The sequence below is a fragment of the Porites lutea genome, chromosome 5, assembly GCF_958299795.1.
Source record: "Porites lutea chromosome 5, jaPorLute2.1, whole genome shotgun sequence".
In the NCBI taxonomy this organism is placed as follows: Eukaryota; Metazoa; Cnidaria; class Anthozoa; order Scleractinia; family Poritidae; genus Porites; species Porites lutea.
In genome coordinates, this window is record NC_133205.1 from 10,528,576 (window position 1) to 10,552,602 (window position 24,027).

The 24,027-nt window shown below is 40.7% G+C and overlaps 1 protein-coding gene across 1 annotated transcript in view; it reads right to left on the reverse strand.

The window, feature by feature from the left end:
- Positions 1-301: 301 nt before the first annotated feature.
- The window catches only part of LOC140939033 (cadherin-23-like), a 55,054-nt gene continuing 31,328 nt past the window's right edge, over positions 302-24,027 (reverse strand). Inside the window, exons 18-34 of the mRNA XM_073388589.1 lie at positions 21,022-22,123; positions 20,207-20,443; positions 19,033-19,631; positions 17,050-17,754; positions 16,059-16,644; positions 15,317-15,524; positions 14,290-14,506; positions 13,637-13,756; positions 12,068-12,142; positions 11,481-11,657; positions 10,194-10,388; positions 8,967-9,114; positions 8,362-8,486; positions 7,635-7,938; positions 6,733-6,965; positions 2,786-4,795; positions 302-2,272 (exon numbers count right to left, since the gene is read on the reverse strand). Coding sequence (XP_073244690.1) covers positions 1,976-2,272; positions 2,786-4,795; positions 6,733-6,965; positions 7,635-7,938; positions 8,362-8,486; positions 8,967-9,114; positions 10,194-10,388; positions 11,481-11,657; positions 12,068-12,142; positions 13,637-13,756; positions 14,290-14,506; positions 15,317-15,524; positions 16,059-16,644; positions 17,050-17,754; positions 19,033-19,631; positions 20,207-20,443; positions 21,022-22,123 — 7,338 coding nt within the window. The 3' untranslated portion in view covers positions 302-1,975. The remainder of the gene's footprint in view (positions 2,273-2,785; positions 4,796-6,732; positions 6,966-7,634; positions 7,939-8,361; positions 8,487-8,966; positions 9,115-10,193; positions 10,389-11,480; positions 11,658-12,067; positions 12,143-13,636; positions 13,757-14,289; positions 14,507-15,316; positions 15,525-16,058; positions 16,645-17,049; positions 17,755-19,032; positions 19,632-20,206; positions 20,444-21,021; positions 22,124-24,027) is intronic.

The following is a 24,027-nucleotide window of genomic DNA, read 5'->3' on the forward strand; positions in this document are numbered from 1 at the left end:
TAGACGTCCGCTAAGATGATTGACGGAACAGAAAAAGCCAACGTTACCAGTACCTTGCCGTCGGTTAGCCTGCTCAATTAGCCAAACAAAGTCACCAGCTACGCAGGCTACGGTTTGAGGTTCACGTTTGTACATCTGGACCACGCTCTGGAGGTTTTAAAGATGATATACCGTAGGTTTTTTATAACACGCTAAAACATCACAATCCAAGCATAAACTGCTAATATGAAGTCAGGCCGCGAAAACCGTAGCCGACGGTCTTTACAGCCTGGGTAAAGTAAAACACTGCCTTTGCTTTTAAAAGGAGATTTATTGATTTAAAAATTAGCAAAAATATATACAATATATTTAATAAAGCTGCCCGTATATCAACAAAGGTACTGTATTAAGTATCATGATTTGCTAATGAAAAGTTCCCGATTTTTTCGCGGAATTTATTGAAAATTCATTAGACTAGAAAACCCACCTCAGAAACGAAATTCGAACCAGCTCTTACTGTACAGGTTTCCTAATCTTAAGTACCGGGGGACAACATTGCAATATTTAATTTTATGAACCAACTCGTTGCATTCCTATGCAAATCCTCATTAAATCATTTTAACTTAAACCTCAGTCACAAGTCAAGGTTTAATAGTCGAGTATCTTAAGATGCTTGATTGGGCTGTTTTTATCAAACAGCTTTTGTAGTCGCGACTGAAATTCATAGTATCTCAGGAAATCAAGTGTCCGAAAATTTATCTAAAAACGACAAGAATGCAAAAATAAGCCCTTGAATTAATTTTCGAATGTGCGCGTATCCTGGGAATTTGCGAAATATCTTAGTGTAAATCTCCACTCTTATTCGTGATACTTTTAGAGATAATTTCGTTATGCCTTGAATTACATGTAATTATGAATGGATCAGGGCAGGGCAAAATTCAAAGACGACGAACGTGTCTCTAAAATTAACAATTAAATTTCATTAATTCAATTATCTGTAATTCTCTTTGCTTTCTTTGTATTTCCCTCCAGAGAAAGAGAATCGTCCTATGTAACGTAAATAATAAGTAAAAAAATAAAAAAGGTGCCTTATGAGTCAAACGAACATAAAATTCTACTCTTCAGATGATACTGTTTTCTGTGTTGTCAGTGTGTGCCGTCACCCAAGGAAACTAACACTAGCTAACAATTCCAAAAAAGAACAAAACAAGCGTTTAAACTAAGACTAAAACAATTGCCAAAAGCGAGAGATAGCGAGAACTCCTCGCTGTGCACACCATCTCGGCGGTCTGTACGTAACACAGGTATACCATCCTCTGTTTGTGTTGCGAACTGCGCTTTATGGTGGCTGCTACAGTAAAAACAACGAAAAACCTCACAGACATGAAGACGGAGTTGATATTTGTTGATAAGTGATAGTTTTGTCGCTCTTGTGCTCGCGAAAGCGGTCATAAATCGTCTATTAAAGCACAGTCGCGAAACAAACACAGGACCGGAAGTGTTATCTATGCCGTGCGGACGAGTCCAAATAATCATTGCCGTCACTTTCGGCCGAGTCTAAAAAAGCTACAGCTAAAATGGGTCTAAGGAGATATTCTTGTTATTAAGTAGCGTTCCATTCACCATGAAGTGGAAATATTGGCAACGGTACGTGTAAAAATATCTTTTCTCAAATTAAAACAGAGGATTTTCTTAATCCCAGAGAAAAATTCTCTACGCCCGCATAAATCCTTTGATTAATTTCTTCAACACTAAAAATTTTCCTAGCAAACTGTCAAACTGTTTCGCAAGTATAAGGAACGGAAGAGACCAATTAAAATGGCATCCTTAGCTTTATAGTACTTTACCGTTTTTTTGAAATTTTTTTTCTCCTCTGACCGCCGTCAACGGTGACATTTGATGCGCAGACATACTGACCAGACCGCAGAGATGGTGCAACTAGTACCTAGATCTCTTATTATTTGTAACCTACTCATTATAAATCCGAGCCCTCATCTCAACAGTCACTTTCTCCAGGCAGTTCCTTGTCAAGCTTTTTCTCTGATTGAGGTCTGCGTGGAGCAAAAATACTGGTGATGTCCGTAAATTCTTCCACTTGCGTTCGGGTCTGGTAAAGAGGATTGAAGAAACCGCATGCTTCAACAACTTGTGGTTCTTCATTGAAAGGTTTCTCTTTTTTCTTTGGCGTCTCATACGTCGGTGCTCCGGTGGTTTTGTCAGCTTGTTTTTCCTGCTTGACCGGTACAGCATAGAGCGTATTCCCGTCCCCACTTGCGCCAGCTTCCGTCTTTTGCTGTTGGCAAGCACGGAAATAATTTTTAAAGCACGTGATTTATTTAGCTAATGCCCTGTTCACACCACCACCACCACCATCATCATCATTATTATTATCACTATTATTATTACAGACAAATCCCGTAAATACGCACAGTGGGGGCCATTGAAAGTGTCCGTATTTAGCGGGTTGAATTTAGAGAAAATGTACGGGTTATCTTTCCCCAGGGACAAAGAAAACTGCCCGTAATAATGAGCAAGTGTCCATAAAGCGAGGTTTGACTGCATTATTATTAATAACAATATTAATATTATTATTATCATTATTATTATTATTATTATTATTATTATTATTATCATTATTATTATTGTTATGTATATCATTATCACTATTATATGAGAGTCAAAAGGAAGTGTCTTTTAGGGAGCGCCTGTGTGAGGTGTCCGTTAAAAGAGATCTGTTTGTAAAAATGTGTTACTGTATAACCTTTATTGTGATCACATTCAAAGCAAACGAGAAAAATAGTCCTACCTGTCTGTAAAGTGAAAACATGGGATTGGCAAAACCGGTGGGTGGCTTAGCACCATCCTTTTCCTCTTTGAAATCGTCCTCTTCTTCTTCTTCTTCCTCCTTTCCTGGCCTGAATCGGGAGTACATTGGATTTTCAAATCCAGTTGTCGATTCAGATCGCTTCACGCTGGGTGTGCCATATTTTCGACCAGGTTCCTGGTAGATTGGGTTGTCCAGCATAGTGATGTTCGCTTCCTCTTCAGTGATGCCATATATCGGGTTTATTGCCGCAGGTTCCCCTTCCTGATTGGCCATATGATGCCTGTACATTACATCAGTGTACGTTTCGTCGTCAGTGTTGTCTCTTAACCGCTGGCTTCTGATGAGTCTGCGCTCCTTTGCGGTTAGGCTATTCCTTCGGCAGAGTAGCAGCGATACCGCAAGTACAATGAATAGGAGACCCCCGGTTCCTCCGATAACATAATACATGCGTTTACTCATGAAATGGTTGTTGTCCGTTAAGGGCGAGTCCTCAGCTTCTTGAGCAACGCAGCTTGAAATACCTAAATAATCAACTCTCCGAGCGGTAGCCTCACAAATCTGGTAGTTAAAATTATCTGGGGATTCTTCCATCGCGGATGCACTGCAAGTATTGTTAATACTGCACAGAACAGTCTTCTTTGGAACGCCCACAAGTTTATTGTCTGCTTTGACAAGAATGACAAAGTCCACCGTATTGCTCTCAACTGGTGCGCTTCTTTTAGCTTTGGAGGCGCGTTCCAGTTTTGGACTAATAATATAAATGTCTTCTGCATTGACATCTGTAGAATCGTACTGATCATTTGCTACCTCCGTCATGGGAAATGTGAGTGCCCCTGTGAAATTCTCAAGTTGCAGCTGCCACTGCTGGTCTGCAGTATCCACTCCTTCAGGGAAACTCAACGAGACAATGTTGTCAACGGATATACAATAAAAAGAGTTATATTTTAGCGCGTTTGGTGGGACGCAAATTTCTTGATCTTGGCACGACTCTTCTAAACAAACACCAGGTTTTCTTTGGCATCGCGTCCCAAAAAACCCAGAGCCGCTGCAGTTGCAAGTAAATTGGTTGATTCCATCTACGCAAACCCCCTCCGCACAAGGCTCACTCGCACAATCATCTATATTTGTTTCACAATGAAGACCTGTAAAACCAAGCACACAGCTGCAGTTGTATCCATTTAAGTACATCAGACATGTAGCGTTGTTTTGACAAGGGTTCGACAGGCAGAAGTTAATCATATTCGAACAACTCGTTCCGTTATGATATCCCCTGGGGCACGTGCAGTTGTAATAATTCACGTAATCATGACACGTGCCTTTGCCGCACGGGCTCGACAGACACTCATCTATTTCAGAACAGTTGACACGACCGTCACCCGAGTATCCCACGTTGCATGGACACGTGTAATTTTGCCAATCAACGCGTTTGCACTTGGAATTCTCTTGACACGGAAATGACCAACAAGGGTCAATTTTTGTCACGTTGACGTCAACGGTGCCGTTAAACGATAGCGGGGGAATTCCATTATCTTCCGCTTCAATAAGAACCTCATAGATACGGTAGTGGTTATAACTGAGATGCGACTTAACTGTCAGGTAGGGCAGGTCCCCTTTTGCGTCATTGACTACAGAAGAATTGTCGTCACAGGAATCTTTGATAGCAAACGTGTTCTGATGATGCAGAAGTGTATAATTTATTTTTTGGCTGCGTTCAGGGTTACTGCATGTGATCTGCGCGATACAGTAACCGATCGAAACGTTTTCTGGAATGGAAATATTATCAGGAATTAATCGGATGTCAGTTGGTGGTTCATTGACGTCAACAATACTGATATTGACGTCACTAATGACGTGAAGTGGAGGTCCTGTTTGTTCCACTGGTACATCTGTAGCTTGAATTTTGACCATCAGCACTGCAGGCACATGTAAAGCCTCATAATCTAAGAATGATGAATTTATAACATAGAGCTGGTCTCCACTGTTGTTCACCTGAAAAAAATTCATTCCAAAAAAGAATTGAGAATGTATGTTGTTCTTACTTTCCTAAGTGTTAAAATCTTAATTTTTAACCCCTTGAATACGATTGTCACTCAAATGCGGATCAAAGTCAGGTTTCCGATGAAGGACTGAAGGCGAGGTTCATTCCAAAATGGCAGGATTTTTTCTTTTCGCCAACAAAACGATTATACCAAGGTAGGTTACTCACCGAAATTACGACTTCCAAAGGGCTTTCCAACCCTATGAAATCCTAGTCTAAAGAAGCCCGGAATTCGAGATCTGGGTGCCGCCATCTTGGAGAACTCTTAGTAGCCTGGTGACGAGTTTGTGACGGCAACGCCCTCAACCTAAGTTTGTCAAATCACTCACAACTTCTTGTTTCTTCGTTTCGGAGCTGCACATGAAGTTATGTCCACAAAAAACACAATCCGAAACGAAGAAAAAAGAAGTGTTGAGTGATTTAATCTTTCTGCCAAACTCAGATTCAGCGCATTGACGTCACGTACTCGTCAACATGCTGCTAGGAGTTCTCCAAGACGGCGGTCCCAGATCTCGAATTTCAGGCTACTTTAGACGAGAATTTCATAGGGTTGGAAAGCTCTTTGGAAGCTGAAATTTAGGTGAGTAACCAACCTTTGTATAATCTTTTGGTCGGCGAAAGAACAAAACTGTTATTTTGGAATGAACTTTTCCTTTAACATGAGAAAACAACCGACATTTCGCGATGCCACCATTGGTTTTCCCGCCAACTGACGTCTGAGGAACGACTGCAGAGATTCCATACTAATGACGTGTCACTAGCTTCCGATTGGTCGTGCCGCAAGGGAAATTTGCCTTAACCAATCAGAAGCACTATACCCACATCTTGGTAGTAACACGTCATTAATATGGAATTTCTGCGCTCGTTCCTCAGACGTCATTTCGCGGGGTAACAAAAGGTGGCGTCGCGAAATGTCGGCTGTTTTCTCAGGCTTCAAATATATCTTTTGTTGAGTTTCAGTCCTTCATCGGAAACCAATCTATTGAAGGAGCGATATGTCTACAAAAGTGCCGCCAGCATTCCACGCTAGTTACAGAATAGTTCACTATAAAAATGGACTAATTTCTTTTGTAATGGCTCATTCCCTCAAACGATAGTAGCAGTTTGTTAATTCGGTCAGTTCTATAGTCAAATTTTGGTAACACGCATCGTAAAAGGTCCGACATTTTAACGATATTGTCACTACTACGTTAATACGTTTCGTTTTTCCTTTCTGATACAAATTAAGTAACCTCAGGGAACTTTAAACAACAATACAAGTAGCTCTTGATTTCCACAAGGCAACAAACTGCTGAAGCATTCTGACAGCCGTAGTATGATAGTGTGACTTCATTGTGAAAACAGCCTACATATTGGCTCGGGTGGTATCGGCCTATTGGCTTCGATTGATATCGATTATCCATGTAGTTTTCCTTCGGCACTGTTCATGGTTTAACAAATAAAGAAGCCTCCTCAACTGTGCTCTGTTCTGTTGTAAAGCACGCAGGAAGCAGTTAGAGCACGAAAGAAGTGTAGGGGGAAACACGAAACGTAGTCGAGTGTTTCTCCCTACTTCTTGAGTGCTCTCAGACGCTTCTCAAGTGCTTTACAACACTACGGAGCACGGGTAAGGCTTCCACATTTGTTTTATGATAAAGAATCCGTTAAATTCCCCACGCATTTCATTCTAATTTTCAAAACAAACTGTTTATTGATGTCCATAGTAGTTTCATCTTATTTTCAAAGCGAACGAGAGTGTCACCAGAATGTTTTTATACTCTCATAAAGCATCAACCAATCAGAGTGCGCGATATTTCTTAACTACTTACTACTTCACTACTTCTTTAACTTTACTCCTACTACTCATTCTGAAAGAAAAACCAACAACAACAACAAAATGCATTTTTACCTGGAAAACAGACGAGTAATTGCCAATGACTGTAAAGATGTGCTTCTGCCCAATATCAGGATCCTTGCACGTGACATTTCCTACGATGTAACCGACCTGCACATTTTCCTGTATGACCGTAGCACCATAAAAGCGAAGGTCGAACGGCGCCTCGTTGACATCAGAAACTTGAACGCTGAAACTTCGTTGAATGGAATATGGAGGATTTCCATTGTCAACACAGTTGACAGTAACTGTTTGATAGAACACCAAAATTCAGTTTGTCGTGAGTTCGAATCAAGACTATTAAGCTGAACTACAGTGGAAGCTCTCGTGAGCGCGGGACACCCTCGAGACGGGAAAAAGGTGTCCATAACAGGAGTTGAGGCGCTTACGGGAATGTAAAAATACAGAGTTCGTTTGGGAGTTGAGAAAAAGGGGGTTTGTAAAGGTGACCGTAAACAGAGCTGTGATCCGCTTATAAGAGTGTCCGTTAGGAGAGATTTCATGTCTGTTTATAAAATCTGTATGTCTGTTTATAAAATCACTTAGAATCTACAACCATCAGTTACTAAACACTTTGCCTCGTTTATTGCTTTTCAAGCTTCCTGATTGTTAACCGAGTCTTAGTTATCAGCCAGTTATAGTCAAACCTCCCGTGAGCGACCACCCAATACGCTAAGGTTCAGTGATCACTTACGAGAGGTTTCAACTGTAGTGATTTCACTGGGGAAAGTTAGGTGTTTTGGATAGGCGGTCGCTTATGGGAGGTGGTCACATATCATAGACTTGAGGTTCGACTGTATAACAATTACTAAGTTCCAGCCCCTAACCCGATCCTGGGAACAACGTTGGTTCAACGTTAGCGGAAGCTGCCGGCAGCTTTCTTACAAAATTATGAACTTATACAGAACGATACATACGTTGTAATGGAGTCCCCATGAGACTTTCATAGTCCAAGTTAGCCCCTTGCTTGACACGAATCTCTGAGGACGACCTTGAGAGGGAGCTGATGTAAAAGTTATTTCCTCCTTCGAGAAGCATACAGCGATGTTGCTGCCCTACATCCTCATCGACGACGCTCAGATTTGTCAGCGAGGTTCCAGTCGGGCTGTTCTCGGCAATCACAACTGTGTACGTCACATTATTGGGTATCGAGAGGGACGAGTTTAAGATTATTTCTGACGGCCGATCGTTGCTGTCGAGAACTTTGATACTCACAACGTCCTGTATTGGAAAGTTAATAGATTTATCTGAATTTTTTAAATAACATAATATGCAGAACAACATAGAGACTTACATGGCTCCTAGATCCAAAGTCTTAGGGAGGATTCATTTGCAAGATAGTTACAACAAAAAACGTTAGCTCTTGTCCGAACGAGCACAGCCCTTCCTCAACGAGGTTTACTTTGTTACTCTGTATAATTGTTATGCCTGGGTGAACTACACTCAAAGGGGCCTGTTAGCAGGGCAATCACAGCGTCCATTTGGACTCCACTATGAGAAATTAATCGGGACTGTTAGCAGTGTATAAGGGTGGATAGACGACAAGCAGGTAAGTGAATGCAGTCAGTATCGGCCCTTAACAGGGCAAGAAATAACGTTTGTTTAAAAGTTAAAGGTCACTTACAAGAAAGCATTGAAACAAACCTCTTTGGAGTATGGAGGGGAGCCGTTATCAGTAGCCTCAATGGTTACATTAATTTCTGGTGTTGCTTCATAATCTAATGAAAAGTTGCTCAACAGCAAGTTGTTTCCTCTGACAGTAAACCAGTCTGAAAAAAAGCAAGAATCAATTTTTGCGTTCACCAGAGACTTCCAGAGCTTCCTTAGTATAAGCTTGTTGTGCATAAGTGATATGGATTCATTAACTGATCCAAAAATGTTTGTTCAATTTTAAATGGTTGTTAAAGTGTGTATAACGCTTAGGGGCCGACTATTTGACTTTTGAGCGGGGATGGGGGGTGGGGGAGGGGGGGGGGGAGGAGGTAGGTGGTATGCGTGTATGCGTCATTTCAGAAAAAAATATCCCGCAGACTGATTCCCAGGAAAAAAAAAGCCTTGTAAGAAAATACCTGGGGAAGTAATTCCTACAATGAAAAAATATCTTTCCTGGTGTATACTGCTGAAAAAAAATCTTACATTGTATGTCAGGGAAAAAAAACTCTATCACCAGAGGTCTGAGAAAAAGTTCTTACCCAAACAAAATCACCCATACCCCCCCTAAAAAGTCAAATGGTCTGCCCCTTACTTACCTGTATCTTTGACAGTAAAGAAATGACTTTGATTGACATCTTGATCTTGAGCCAGCAATACGCCAACAACTGCTCCAGTGGTAGCATTTTCGTAGATTCCGTCTGACAAAAGACTTACTCCGGTGGGCCGGTCATTTGTGTCAATTACCTAAAATGAAATCAAAGTTACCTTTATAATTTGAACACTCCCTTGAATATCACCAGAATAGAAGACACGTAATATGTCACAATAAGCTTTCTGCCGTAATGAAGCATATTGACAATGAAGGTAGCAACAAAGGGATTCTATTCCCACAATTAAAAGGTACAAACGCTTTGCACCACACATTGAATACTATCATTCTCTTTTCTGCAAGAGAATGAGACCTCTTTATTCAACCGCTTTTTTATCTTTTTATTTTTTGAGCGATAGGCGAATTCTGATGAAAAGAAAGCCCCGGTGATGAACACTGGGGATGGGGTAAAGAGACAGGAAGCCGTTTTCAGCCAACCCTGGTCTTCCCTGATCAGTTCTGTCGCTACTTTCATCATGAATTTGTTTACAATTAGAGGAACACCATGATCTGCAAATGAAAGAGGTATCAGTATGTTTTGGCGAAGCGTTGATGCTCGTCATTTCTTTCCCAGCCGAACGGTTCTATAATCGCACTAGTTCTATTGTTGGTTTGCAAGCCCGTGACAAGGCGGCCATGTTGGTGGTCAATACAATGATTGTTTTTTTCGAATGTTACAGGTAAATGGAGTTTGGTTCCCAGCGGAGAGAGATGCTTTTTGTTCTTGTTCACCAATATGGCCGCCATGACTTCACGTGCAAATAAGCAACAGAAGTAAATGAGCGTATGAAATTTACGCCCGGAGAACGACTTCAAAGTTAGCAGTCGGTAGTCCCAAAAGCCCTAAGTTTTTTTGCTCCATATTGTGTTTATTTTTCCTTATACTTCTAAGAAGCTGGATTCTAACGGGTAAAGCTCTGAAAGTAATTATGGTATGCGTTGGTAGATAAGTGAGCTCCCAAAAAATCAGATAAGATATAATTGAACTGATATTCAATTAAGGTAAATACGGTTTTAAAGAGCCACTGTTTTGAGCACAAGTCTTTCGTCAAAATCAAATCTCATAACTCCTCTGTCGAAAGCCTTAGGAGTAGTACTCAAAATATTGAAAAACTATAATTTGTAGATCCCAACACCATATCGTTGTGGCTTAGGAATAATCATTCAGCCATACCTGGATCGTGAAAGATAGGTTGGTATTGAGAGGTGGGTTACCGCTGTCCGTTGCAACAACTGTCATCGTGTACGTGCTTTGATTCTCAAAATCGAGCATCCTTGTAGTCACCAGACTGCTGTTTATTAATTGAAAGACATCTGGGCCTGGTGATTGATCTTTCAAGGCCAGAGATATACTGGCAAAACCGCTGGTCTAAATAAAGAAGAGAAAGAAAGTTACCATTTAAAGGGAGAGGCTTAGTTTCCTAGCTTTTGAGTCAACGTGAGGCTGAGGTTGGCCTTGTTTTGATACAAACCTCTTTCCTTTTCTAATAGAGATTATGCTTAAAGAATGTCAGTTTGCATAAGGAGAGCATGATTTACAAAATAAAGTAGGAAAAAGTGTATTAAAACAAGGTCAACTCTAGCCTCGTAACCTGTAACTGTAAAATGGGCTATTCTGAGGAAAAATGAATAGGCTTTAAATCCAGCGAACCCGGGTGAAAATGTAGCGCTGCGAAACAGTCGCCATTTTTACACCTCTAACAAGAGAAAGACGCGAAACTCGAAAAAAGTGGAGACATGCGCGAAAGGCCTACACATCGTCACGTGCATTTTCACACCAAGCCAAATCGTTTCTGACCATAGCAGATGAAGGGCGTTCAAAAAAGGAACCAAAAGGTACAACCTGGAATCTCCTTAGGCAGCGTTTCGGTGTTTTTTTAATCTCGTATCCACATCAGAATTGCGAAAGATGTTTATCCACTGATTCTGTAACCCAGGAGGCTTGTAAGAAAAAATCCGAGTACTCCAGACAGGAGTCGAACCTTTGACCTTCTGGTTAGTAGTCCAGATGCTCCAGCTACTAGAGAGCTTTAGATTTGAGGACGAGGACGACTACTAGTACGAGATTTAACTTTAAGTTTTTTCGCGTATTCTTGAAAAATATTCAACCCGGAAAGCTTCATAGTACTTTTTTTCACCTGAAAAATTACTGCGGCTATTTTTATTGGAGAGGGTCTAGCTCCTTCCCGGTTGCAAAATGATTAAACTTCTAAAATTTGATAACTGTTCCCGCCACTACGACATTCTCGCTAAAACTGGTAATGGAATGACGACGGTTATCACGTTTTCCGGCCAAAATGACGTTGGCTCACGCGCGAGCAATACTTAGTCCAGCTCCTGAGAAAATCTCGTACTCGTAGTCGTCCTCGCCTCAGAATCTAAAGCTCTCTAATGCTGAGCTTTTCCCCAAAGTTAGTGCGAAAGCGGTTCAGTGAGAAAGCCGTGTACATCAGTTGCCTACCGGTAAATCAGGATCGAGAACACTGAGCATGCCCACGAAGTAACCAGTAACTTGGTTCTCGCTCACAGACTGGGACGAGATGGTCAGATTGTAAGGAGCCTCGTTTACATCAAGGACATTGATAAAGAACACTGCAGAGACGGAGAGGGGATTGGACAAGACCTCAGTACACGTAACCTAAGAGAGAAAATTCAAGTGTCAGGTAAATGAAGACCACATCGATTCATCTTAAACAGTATAAATGAAGTGAAAGAGAACTTAGGTTTGAACTATTTTTGGACTCAGGGGTAATCATGGATTTGAGTCAATGAGTCAAGGATTTCTCCACGCCTTTTTGACAATGAGGCAAACTGCAAATGGTACTTCAGTAGCCCATAAAAAAACCAGTCCATTGATCAGAATATGTATAGAAATTTATGTTATTTTACTTGTGTTAAAGTTAACGTCAAGCTCACACTTGAGTATGTTTTGTAGTATATTAATTTCCCTTATACCTTGGAAAAAGTAAATTCCTTTGGACAAAAAGTATTTGTAACAGTGTTACATATAGACAAAATTAAGAAAACGGTTATTTGTAGTTTACTCACGTTAACTGTGTATGTGTCGATGGTTTCGTAATCTAAAGAGTTCTCAGATACCACCAGAGTCAAATGATTAACGACCTGCAAAAATAAACAGTCTACTTATTACAGAAAGGCATTGATAACGCCCACTCTTTGTCTTCTATTTCGAACTCACTGTTCAGTACGCATCTTTCGTGGGAACGTAAAATCTGAAATCAGGGTGGACCTGTTCTGGCACGGTAATTGTTATGTTTTTGGTTCATGTCACACCTTTGTCGAGGTTGATACGTAAATTGCCCATTTTTGCCATAGCGTTAATAAATAGACAAATATATAAAAATTAACAAACAAACATCCACGTAGCGGTTCTTCGTCTAAATCTCCTGGTCGAATTGGAATTGTGTAGTTCAAGAAAATATCCATACCCTCCCCACGGAAGGCAACGAAAATTCTGAGAGGAGGGGGGTCCAAAAGGAGGCAATTTTCGAGGGGGTGGGGGTGGCTTTCGAGGTTTTTTTCCGTGGATTCCGGGTAAGAATAGTGAGTTATTGAGAAAGCTGTCAGTTCTTTTACTGTTAACCAGTGTTTCACAACAAGAATTATTGTTTTCATTGATGACCTTTTAATCCTGGACGGCTGAATGATTTTTTCACGGCTTAATGCGATACAATTGCCATCGGCTCATAAATAAACTTCCACTTTCTACAATGTTTTAACTGAAAAAAAAAAATAGTTGAAGTTCACTCGGTGTTTAGTTTGAATGTAACTAGTTCTTTATAGCTGGCATTATTCGTGTAGTGTAAGTTGTGTAAGTTATCGCCTCCATGGTTCTTCGACAGTGGCTTACCGTTAATTACTAGCTAAGAACGGACCTCTACAAGGACAATGATTGTATTAACAAGAAAAAAAAGATTTTTTTCTCACTTTATCGCAGAAACAATTAAATTTCGCATAATAGGATAGTGCAACATCATTTTAAAGGAAACATTCTTTCCAAGGGAGACCCAACCAAGATGGAAAATCACGGAAATTCCAGAGAGTAGACGGGGTTTGACAAACACCACCTGGAATGGAAATTCCAGAGGTTGGGTGGGGGTCTAAAGTGCCCTCCGTAGGTGGGGGGAGGGGGAAGAAGGATATTTTCTGAAGTACATATTTGGAAATTTTGGTTTTTTAGGAGAGAGGAAAACCGGAGTACCCGGAGAGAAACCTCGCGGAGTAAAGGAGAGAACCAACAACAAACTCAACCCACAAATAGTGTCGAAGTTGGGATTTGAACCCGGGTCACATTGGTGGGGGGCGAATGCTCTCAATGCTGCGCCATCCCTTGTTTTGAAAAGTTCTTACTCTAGAGCTTTGGCAAAACACTGGTTCACGTTAGCGATTTTCTTTCAATTTATATATTCTCCGCGTTAGGCGGTGAATATAACGTCATAATCCGAGACAGCGAACCATTGAGATTGCTTGAAACACCAAGATCACTGAGTGTGTATAATATACTAATATCTGGTGCTATTCTCTATACCTCTTTGTCACAGCTCGCACAGAAAGGTTTCAATAATTCCTTAACCACGAAATAACTACTAAACTTACTTTAAAGGGTCCACCATCTTCCACAACACAGTTGAACTTTTGTAATGGCACATTAAGATTGTCAGGGTCATCAACTGACAAGTTACCGATAACTGTACCAACAGGACTATTTTCGAGAACCTGAAATATGAAGGGAAACCTTGTTACGAAATAAGCTAAAACGTTTTGAGTTTATCTTGAATCAAAGAGGATCTTAATGATATTGAAAAGCAGAGGGTCCAAAAATCAGCCCCTATCTCCCTTAAAAGAAACTCACACGAGGATTTCAACGAAAGCAGGGCGGGCGTTGATGAGCCACGTGCGTCAAATCCTTAACACGAGCGTCCAAAGTCGTGAATTTGTCTGATTTGAGTAGTCAAACACATTCATCTAACAGTTAAAATACTCATTATAGCGACACTCACGCTGATGTAATGACGATGATATGCCAACCAGAAGCGCATTGGTTCTTGAATCAAAAGATTCTTTTGTTTTACTCGTGACAAATTTGAATAACAAAAGCAATGTTTGTAAAAAGTGATGCCTCCTATGGTCCGAAAGTACGGACGGAACAGTTTTAAAATGTTCTTTTGAGTTTACGTGAAATACGGCCCGCTAAACCGACCAATCAAAGTGCGCGTACTAACTGAGCTAACACAATAAAGCTATTGTACCTGGTTGTTATTCAGCGAGATATTTTGTGGATTTTCATTAATGTTATGCACGCTGACCACAAACGAGCCTGTCACTGAGTAAGGAGGAAAACCGCTGTCTGTGCTGTTCAAGGTCACTGTGTATTTTGCATACTGCTCGTAATCCAGTCCAGACTTTTGAAGGGTGACTTTTCCAGACGGCGATTCAACAGCAAAAAGGTTAAGAAGACCAGAAGTACTACCGTGGAAAAAAAAAAGAGAAACATAAATGATGATGAATATTTATCATTAACCGATTACAAAAGGAAACCGTCAAAAAGTTGTGACATATAAAAGCAGCCACTGTAACGTGACGTTTAAGATAGGGCTTAAGCATTCTCAAAACAGGAACCCAACTGATAAAGAACTTCTGTTTAATTTTCCTCTCTTCAGTCCGCCACTGAGTTTTGAACTTCCCTCTGTCCTAGTGTTTCCGTGCTTTAATCACACAAATCATTGGTAAGCAAAATCAAACAATCGTTGGATGACGTTTTTGAGATAAATCTGGATTGAATCAAGCTTGAGGTAAGTGTTATCAGCAAAGAACGAATTTAATAATTGTTTTATCATTCTTTTGAAAAAAATATCGACAAACACACACTGTGGTGCGGAACAAAGTTTAAAGGTACTCTTTGAAGTCATGCATTGCGCGCGCAACCTACAGGTTAGTAAGTTAACTGCTACCAGAAAACAAACTAATCCGTAGGTTGCGCTGATTTCCAATTTCCAAAATTAACTTCGCCCAGGAAAAGACAGATAGTGAGAACAATGTATAATGGTAAATCAAAGTGGCCACGATTTCTTATTCGCATAACAGCTTAGGGCGTAAACGTTCCGTCTTAGATATCGACCTGGATAGGTGGTTTTAGTTGTTCTCATGAAGCCTAAGACATTTTCCTTGAGCAAAGTGTAGTTCAGAACTAAGTGAGCAGCGAATCACAAAAGGGCAGGGTGTATGTGCGGCACAATTCGACAGGAAAAGACATCAATGGCGACAATAAGGTAATACCTGCGGTTGCCGTGCGCATGTCCAACCACGTCAACTATCTGATACTGGTGCGTCTGCCCAACATCTTGATCAGCGGTTACCACTGTACCAAGGTACTGCCCGGACTCACTGTTTTCAGACACGTTCAGTGGGCGGCTTACTGCTATGCCCGTGGGCAGATCATTTCTGTCTCTTACGATTACTGTGAAGTTCTTTGTCGTGCTAAGTCCTACAATAAATAGAAAATAAATAAAGTACACACGGAGGAGCTGACTTAAAGGGCATGAAGGTGATCTTAATTCATTCAGTCGCGAGGGCCCATATCGCGAAAATACCAATAATAAACGGGCCCGGAAAGTTGGTTTTTACATTCAAGAGAGATATTTCAATAGCTTTGCAAATAACTTGATAAAACATCAGTTCACAAAACAAAATGAACTGGTTTTAGTTGACTAGAACCTGCGCTTTTATTCTCTACATTTTGATTTCATTGTTTGATTTTGGGCCCGAAAATTTACCGGACCTTTAGCCTACCTGGGTAACAGGTAGGCTAAATTTCCTATTGTCTGAAGGAACGAAGGCGCAAAGAGTAATTGACTTGAGAGGCCAAGTATGAGGCGTGAATTTTTAAGGGAGCGCTCTCACGACAAAAGGGCCATTCGAAGGTATCTCCTCTGGCTCCTTACACATAACCTGTGCCCAGGATCAAGACATGTGGAGTCTATTATAAAATCATGCTTTTGTAAAATTAATATGGGCTTACCTTTGTTATCTGTTGATTTGATTTCAAGCAGCCAGCTAGTTTTGGTCTCGTAATCCAAACTTCTCGAAGTATTTAGTGCGTTGCTGACAATGACAAAAGGAATGTTCCCGGCTGGACTGACAATGGTATAACTGAACGTCTGCACCACCGTCTGCTCATTATCAGGGTCAGCGGTATCTAACAATCCAACAGTCACAATCCCAGCATTCTCAGCGACCTCGTTATTAGAAAGAGTGATGTCATACGGCTTCTCGTTGACGTCAGTAACATTGACTCGCACTGTCTTGTCGACGGATAAAGAGGGCTTTCCGTTATCTCGGCAACGAAGATCAATATTGTAGCTTTTTGTCTTCTCATAATTCAGATCACCAGCAACCAGAAGAGAGTTTGATGTCCCGTTGAGGATAAATGGTATGTTGGCGATATTAAGTATTCTACAAGTATGGTTTTGCCAGGTTCCTCTAGGACCATTATTGTCAGGGTCTGAAACCGAAATTTTACTGACCAGCTTTCCTCTGGGGCTATTTTCCTGGACACTGCTAGACAGTAAAATTATGTCTGTGGGTCGTTCATTGACGTCACGTACCTGAAAAGAGAGTGGACATTTTTTTTGCTGCGTTTGTTATAGCTTCTGTTAAAAATTATAAGTAACGACGTGTTGATTTACTCCTGACGGTTGCTATGCCGTTTTTGTGACCTTTTCTTAACGCCCGGAAAGACTGCAATGTCTTTTGCCACACCAGTTACGTTTATGACGTATAATTGCAAAAATGTCGAATGAGGAAATCATGATACTACAAAGGTCTCCTAGATTAATCATAATTATGTTTAGTGTAGGAGAACGAAAAGGAGAACGCATCCTAATCTTTCCTTTCCGGTGGCTTTTACAGACAGATGACGAGAACTACCATCTGCGTTCCTCTTGCTTTTTACAAGGGGCAATTTTTTCAGGCAAGTATTCTTAGATCAGTACTAGTAGTGAAGCACTAACCTGAATAGTGAATGTTTTACCGATGCTTAATCTCGGTGTACCATTGTCTCTGCTTCTCACCGCGATAGAATACTCTGACTTTGTTTCGTAATCCAGGTTCGCATGGAAGGAAGAAAAGATCTTGTTTTGGCGGAGAATAAATTTCCAACCTCCATTGTTTATCAAACTGTAGCTGTGTGTCTGATTAATATCTTCATCTATGGTCGCCAACTCACCAACAAAGCCATAGTTAAGGTTCTCGTCAATAAATGCTGTATCTCCACCTGCCAAAGTGATATTCTTCGGTCGGTCATTAACATCTAGTATCGTAACCTTAAATGGCTGCACACGGAACAAACCACTGTCATCAGTAACGCGAACCAAAATATCTTCACTAGAACTAGTTTCGTAGTCAAGAACACCGCTGACCTTTAATGGCGCCGTACACTTTGTTTTAATGCCTGGGATGTAAGTGTTGTTGTGGCAGGTGACACTTGAGCCCACAGTAAATTTGCCGCTTGCATCGTCATCTAGAAAGAACTTTAAGCTTTGAACTTCGTCATGATCCAACGAATGAAATGTCCCTACTGTTGTGCCTGTTTTAGAGTTTTCATTCACCTTGGGTATATTGTCAGGGAAGGACTGTTGTCCGGATTCAGGCGTCAGTGAAATGTTTATTGGAGCCTCGTTAATGTTTTCCACAACAACCATAAACGTCTTGTTGATCTGTGAGTACAACAAAATGCATTATTTAAAAACAATCTCTTAGTGTCTTAAGACAGTAATTGTCTACAACTAAGAATAAGTGATCGTTGATACCCCAAAAGTGTCATTCAAACTCAAGAGGGGGCGGGGTGGACAGCACGAAAAATGCAGATACAGGAAGTATGGGGGTCTTTCTGGAGTTAACGTCATCACAAAGTTAAAGAAACAAAGGAACCAAACAACAGAGTTCTCCCGGAGGTTTTATTGATTGGTTTAATTGTTTCTTTTGCGGTACGTAATTTGTGCCTCGGTACCTACAGAAGGAACCAAGTATGGTAAAAAAAGGTGGTGATAATGTTTCTATTGTACCAAGAATGTTTCCTTTAAAATGATGTTGCACTATCCTATTATGCGAAATTTAATTGTTTCTGCGATAAAGTGAGAAAAAAATCTTTTTTTTTCATGTTAATACAATCAATGTCCTTGTAGAGGTCCGTTCTTAGCTAGTAATTAACGGTAATGAAGTGAATGGCAGGTACGCTGTGATTGGTTGGTGCCCATGAACTATTAAAGTTTTGTCCAACATGGCGCGCGGTTTTGAAAGTGTTTGCCAGTTTGTTCTGGATTAAGCAAGTCAACATCAGCAAGAGCTGTTTAAAAGTAAGAAAAACGGAAAAGCCGAAATAAAAAAGAGTTCATTGCGACTTTAAAATGCCTAAACTGGAAGAAATCTTCAAAAAAGTTGTGATCGTGTGTCACCGCTATGAGAAACCCGCAGTTTTGAAAGCGCTTATGCGATTATCAGTTCTGCTAAGAGCAAGTAATCGGCCTTGGAAAACTGTTGGAATGAACTGTTTACAAGAAGCATAAATAAGAAAAGAAGAACCCAACACGAAGTGTGTAGCGTTGGTGACTTGAAAATGCCTAAACTGGTAAAAGATCCTCGAATAGTAAAGGGCTACGAGACAAGTTTGTCGTTTTCTTTTTTTCCGTTCATTGTATGAAACGAATAGATTCCATGTTTCAATGTGTCTTCTTAGTAACAGAAGACAGAAGATGTCCCCCAGTCAATATGTGGTAAGAATATCAGCGACGCAATCGCCTGCAGCTTGTGTGCCACTTTTTTGAACAATCGTTCACAGGTTTTTCACTCTCTCTCTTGCCTCGAGGAAGGAAGAAAGAGAACCCTGCGAACGAGGTTTGTTTTTTGGTCAAACCACATTTTCATTTTCGTCATCTGTGATCTATTAACTAAACAGCGCAGACGCACGGCAACATGGAGTATATTTATACACTAACCTCTAAAGGCGGATTACCGCTATCCCTGACTTGGGCGACAATTTTGTGAACCTTGTCAGTCTCGTAATCTGTTCCGTTAGCTTTCAACAAATATCCCGACGAATCAACAGCAAACCGCCCGCCATCACTGTCGATTAAAGCAAACTGAAGAGTCTGAGATGTATCTTCATCTGTTGCGGAAAACTGACCAACTTTTGTTCCGATTGTGGCGTTTTCTTTCACCATGTTACTGGATAACTTCAGGTTACGTGGTCGGTCGTTGACGTCAATCAGTGTGATTGACACAAACGCTTCAGTGCTTTGAGGTGGGTTCCCATTATCCGTAGCTCGCACACTTACTTTGTAAGTATTTTGTCTCTCGTAATTCAACTTACAGAAGTCGCCGCCAATCTTAAGACAGTCATCGTTGGACAAAGCAACTTTAAGCTTATTTCCATCTAGTTTAAATCTTCCTCCTGCTCCGTCAATCAGAGTGTAAACAAGGGTTTGATTGAAGTCAGGGTCACGTGCGGACACAGTTCCTACCAGGGCATCTTGGGGGGAATTTTCCTTTATAACTGTATTTGACAAAGTAATGTTAAATGGTTTTTCATTGACATCTGAAGAAGAATAAAACAAAAAATAATTCAGAGTTGAACTTTATTAATAAGTATTTGTATTAACAGTCGACTGAGCAAAGTGTGACAATATATTCAAACAGACACTAATCAACCTTATACCTCTATAGCCCTTAGTCACTTTTTTGTACCTCTCTATTTCGATAAAAGACTGCGAAGACCTTCAAACAATACCACTCAAGCTGGCCCTTATCACCATTTTAACAAAGGCAGAGCTTCACAGTTGAATTTCCCTTGTCATTGACTATTGTTTCTTCTCGAAAATACCTTCAGTTGATCCTCGTTAACTTAATTTCACTGAAGGTCAGTGACCTTTCCAAGTCCCTTGTCGAGTCAAGTGGGTAATTTATGTAAATCAACCTTCCCGGGGGAGAGGGGGGTATCGTGATAACTATTTCAGTAGGCTTATATTCCAGGAGAAGGTTATATGAACTCCTATAAATCAATCTGTCGTTACCGTCACGTTTGCATTTATTTTGAAACTGGTTTAGTCAAACACCTCGAAGGAGTTATTCTCAAGGCAAAAGTAGTCAAGCATAATTCAAACTTTAACTTACCAACAACGGATATCTGGAAAGTCTTTATTAAACTGAGCGCCGGGTCGCCGCTGTCCACTGTTCTGACCGTGATGTTCCAAGAGGACTGGGCCTCGAAATCCAAACTTCTTGTCGAATTCAACGCGTCACCATCGATTATAAAAGGTAGACCAGCGGTGTTCCCCATGAGTGTATAAGTAAATGTCTGTCTGTTTGTCACTTGGTTGGCGTTATCCGGGTCAGCGGTTGAGAACAAGCCTGAACATGAGCGATAAAAATAAATAATTAGAAGAACGTTACTGTAAAAATATGAATGACAAAGTACATTAAATATCTTACATTTGTGATGCCCTTCTATGATAACGGCCAGCAACAGGAAATAGAAATAGCGGAATAGGTCACGTGGTTATGTCCTAGAACGATCTGTGATTCATAGTTTTAAAGACAATACCAACAACCTGTTAATTTACTAAACCTTTTTAAAGTTTAATTAAAAAGTTCTAAATGTTTGAAAACAGAAGTTAGTGTTTTCATCCATTATCCAGCATGATTTTACTCGCGGCGCGAAGCGTTTTCCACGAAAAAAAGCTGAAATTCTAGAGAACTATGAAAAGATAGTTACGAAAACGAATGAATTTATACATATTTGCCCATGTTTACACTTCTTGATGAATGAAATCCCAACAAACAAAACAAACGCCCTTGACGTTTGACCGCGGTGGAGATCTGTGATAGTTAAGAAGTCGAATCACAAAGAAGGCAAGACGTTTACTTATGGAAAACAGCAATTATCATTCAGTCATTACATCTTTTTTAGCTTAAATTATCATTCCTACCTATCAACATTGGAGACTGATTCTCCGCTATGGCGTCACTTGACAATGATATTCCAGTGGGAGCCTCATTGACGTCATCAACTGTAATGGATAGAACCTTCGCCAGTGACAATGACGGAGAGCCGCTATCGGAGCATCTTACTTGCACAAGTATTAATGCAGCATGCTCGTAATCTAAATTGCCGTTACCCACTACCAGCGAATTGGTTTGAACTGTAAATTTCCCGACCTGATTTCCAATAACTTGGCAGTTGTGAGATTGCCATGCGCCACGTGAACCATAGTTATCCGGATCGGTGACATTAAGCTGACCGATCACTGTTCCAGGTGCGCTGTTTTCAGCTATGTTCGCCGGCGAAATAGTTATGTTCACTGGAGCTTCGTTGACGTCGATGACAGTGACCGTGAAATTTTTAACCAAACTAAGAGGGGGACTACCATTGTCTTCAGATTGAATCCTAACCGTGAACTGACTTTGAGCTTCATAATCCAAATTAGCCGAAGATGAGACGTACAGCTTGTTGTTTAAGATCACAAATTTACCGCCAGCACTGTCCAACAGCTTGTAAGTATGCGTTTGGTTAACGTCTTGGTCACTAGTCACCAATAGTCCAACAAAATGACCGTTGGCGTTTTCATTAACAGACGCAGCGTTACTTCCACCGAGCGTGACACTTTCAGGAGCATCATTTTGATCTACGACTGTGATCTTTAATCGCTGAATCATGAAAGTGCCGTTGTTATCCGTCACTCGCACCATCAGCGAGTACTCAGTGGAAACCTCATAATCTAGAGAACCATTTAACAGAAGATCTGTTGTACACTTTGTATTCACCCCTGGGATGTTGGTGATGGACTGACAGTTCGCACGTGATGCTAATTTAAATTTCCCACCAGCATCATCGTCGAGATTGAAAGTCAAAGTTTGCACTGCGTCGTAATCAAAAGTCTCCAGTGTTCCGATCTTCGTTCCGAAGACGGAGTTCTCACGAATCTGAGCATGTCCATCGGGGAAAGACAGTTGACCTCCTTGGGAAGTGATGTTGATGCTGATTGGAGCCTCGTTAACATCCAAAACTTCGATCGTGAAGGATTTTTCCATCTAAAATAGACGAGCAATGTGAAAATAAGTTAAAGCACCCCTGAGAAATAAACAGCGGATGAAGAATAACCACTCAAAACAAGAGTGGGTATAGACAACAGTGATTGTGGTCATGAACCGCCGGGAGAATTGACTGGCTTGAGTGCACCCTGCTTCTACCCCTCCCCACCCTCCCTCACAGAGACAAACATACTTCCAGACCAAATAGTTTATCCCAAAAGTTATATTTCCAGTCTTTGCACGGAGAACGCTTGTTTTCGCAAGGATAACAATACCAGAAATGTTAAACTTTTATTCAAAAAACAAAACCAGAGCACTTCGTTGCAAGCATTTTGATTTTTGGAGAATACCCTGGATGCCATCGGAATTTTTAACTCAGTTATTACTTGCAGATATCATATACCTCGAGATAAAACATCTTCAAATAGTGACTTTTGGATCGAACCAAGTTTAAACATCCAGTGATTATGATCAGTGTAGCCAAGGAAAATAGGCACAATGCAAATGAAGTATGTCTTGTATGTATCTTTCTTTTAAAAAAGCGCTGAGAAAGAGCCGTGAGTGAATAATGACAAAAAAGTTCACTTTTTTGTGATCGGAAGTAAAAGCTGATTTTTATAATGATCGTACGCAGTCAACCGAGATGAAGTTCTCGCAAAATCCACGAATACAAAGCACTGTTTGGCTCAAACATCTGAAAGGGTTAGCCTCGACCTAAGGTAAATATAATCACAAATTCAGTCAGAAGAAGACCTGTGTACAACGTCTATTGTCTTAAACTCAAATTCAGGCACCTTCTCGCCGATATTTGTGAATTTCGGGGCTAACTCCGTACGAATGAGTCTTTGGCGCTTTAATTCAGCGGCCACGAAGAATTCGAAACTGGACTAATGCGGAAAGGCCTGTGTAGTCGTTACCAAAGTTATTTTGCTGAAGACAAGTCATTCGGGCTCATTTCCCGAGCAGCGGCTGGTAATCGAGCCTATTACACCGCTGCCTAGCCTTAAAGCGACAGTAAGGGATTGTCAAACTGTGGAAATCCCTAGCTTTTCCCCATTTTGTCAGTGAGGGTCAATAAAACGTAATAAAAATGCAAACCAATTTTGATTGCCACGTTTAATCGCAGATACTTTGTTCAAACACTAGGTGAAAGCTGAGGATTGTATTCATGTTCCTCCTTCTCAAACAATTTACCTTTATTTTCCCTGTGCATGAACACCTTCCCTTCTTCAAGAATGTTGAGTCCCGCATTTTTTGCAAGTGGCTTCTTTGCATAAATTAACCTTTCAGCGGTGTTTCAGTGCTTTGACATTCCAAAAGAAGATTGTATGACTTCTGTAAATCATTTTGTCGTTACCATAGAGCTTTCGCAGACTTATCTTGGCACAGCTTTAGTCAAAGCTTCGAAGGAGTTATCTGCTAACCGCAAAGCAGTCAAGCACTACTGCATCCTTTAACTAACCAACAATGGATATCTGAAAAGTATTTATTAAACTGAGTGATGGGCTGCTACTGTCAGTTGGTCTGACCGCGACGTTCCAAGAGGACTGGACTTCAAAATCCAAACTTCTCGTCGACATTGATTAAAAATGGAAGACCAGCGGTGTTCCCCATGAGTGTACAAGTAAATGTCTGTCTGTTTGTCATTTGATTGGCGAAATTGAAACAAAAAAGTATTCGGAAAAACACTACCACTTAGGAATGATGCACAGGAATGACGGAGTAAATTACGTATTAATCATGCACTTATGATGTCCTGAAATGTTTAACAGCGTTACAAGGAATCCAACACATTGTTTATAAATCGGAAACTAAAAGAGTGGAACCTACTGAGTGTCAACTGAATTAAATGACAGTGGAATTCCGCCCTTTAAGCGTGCTGTCTCATCTTGATCGATGTTGTT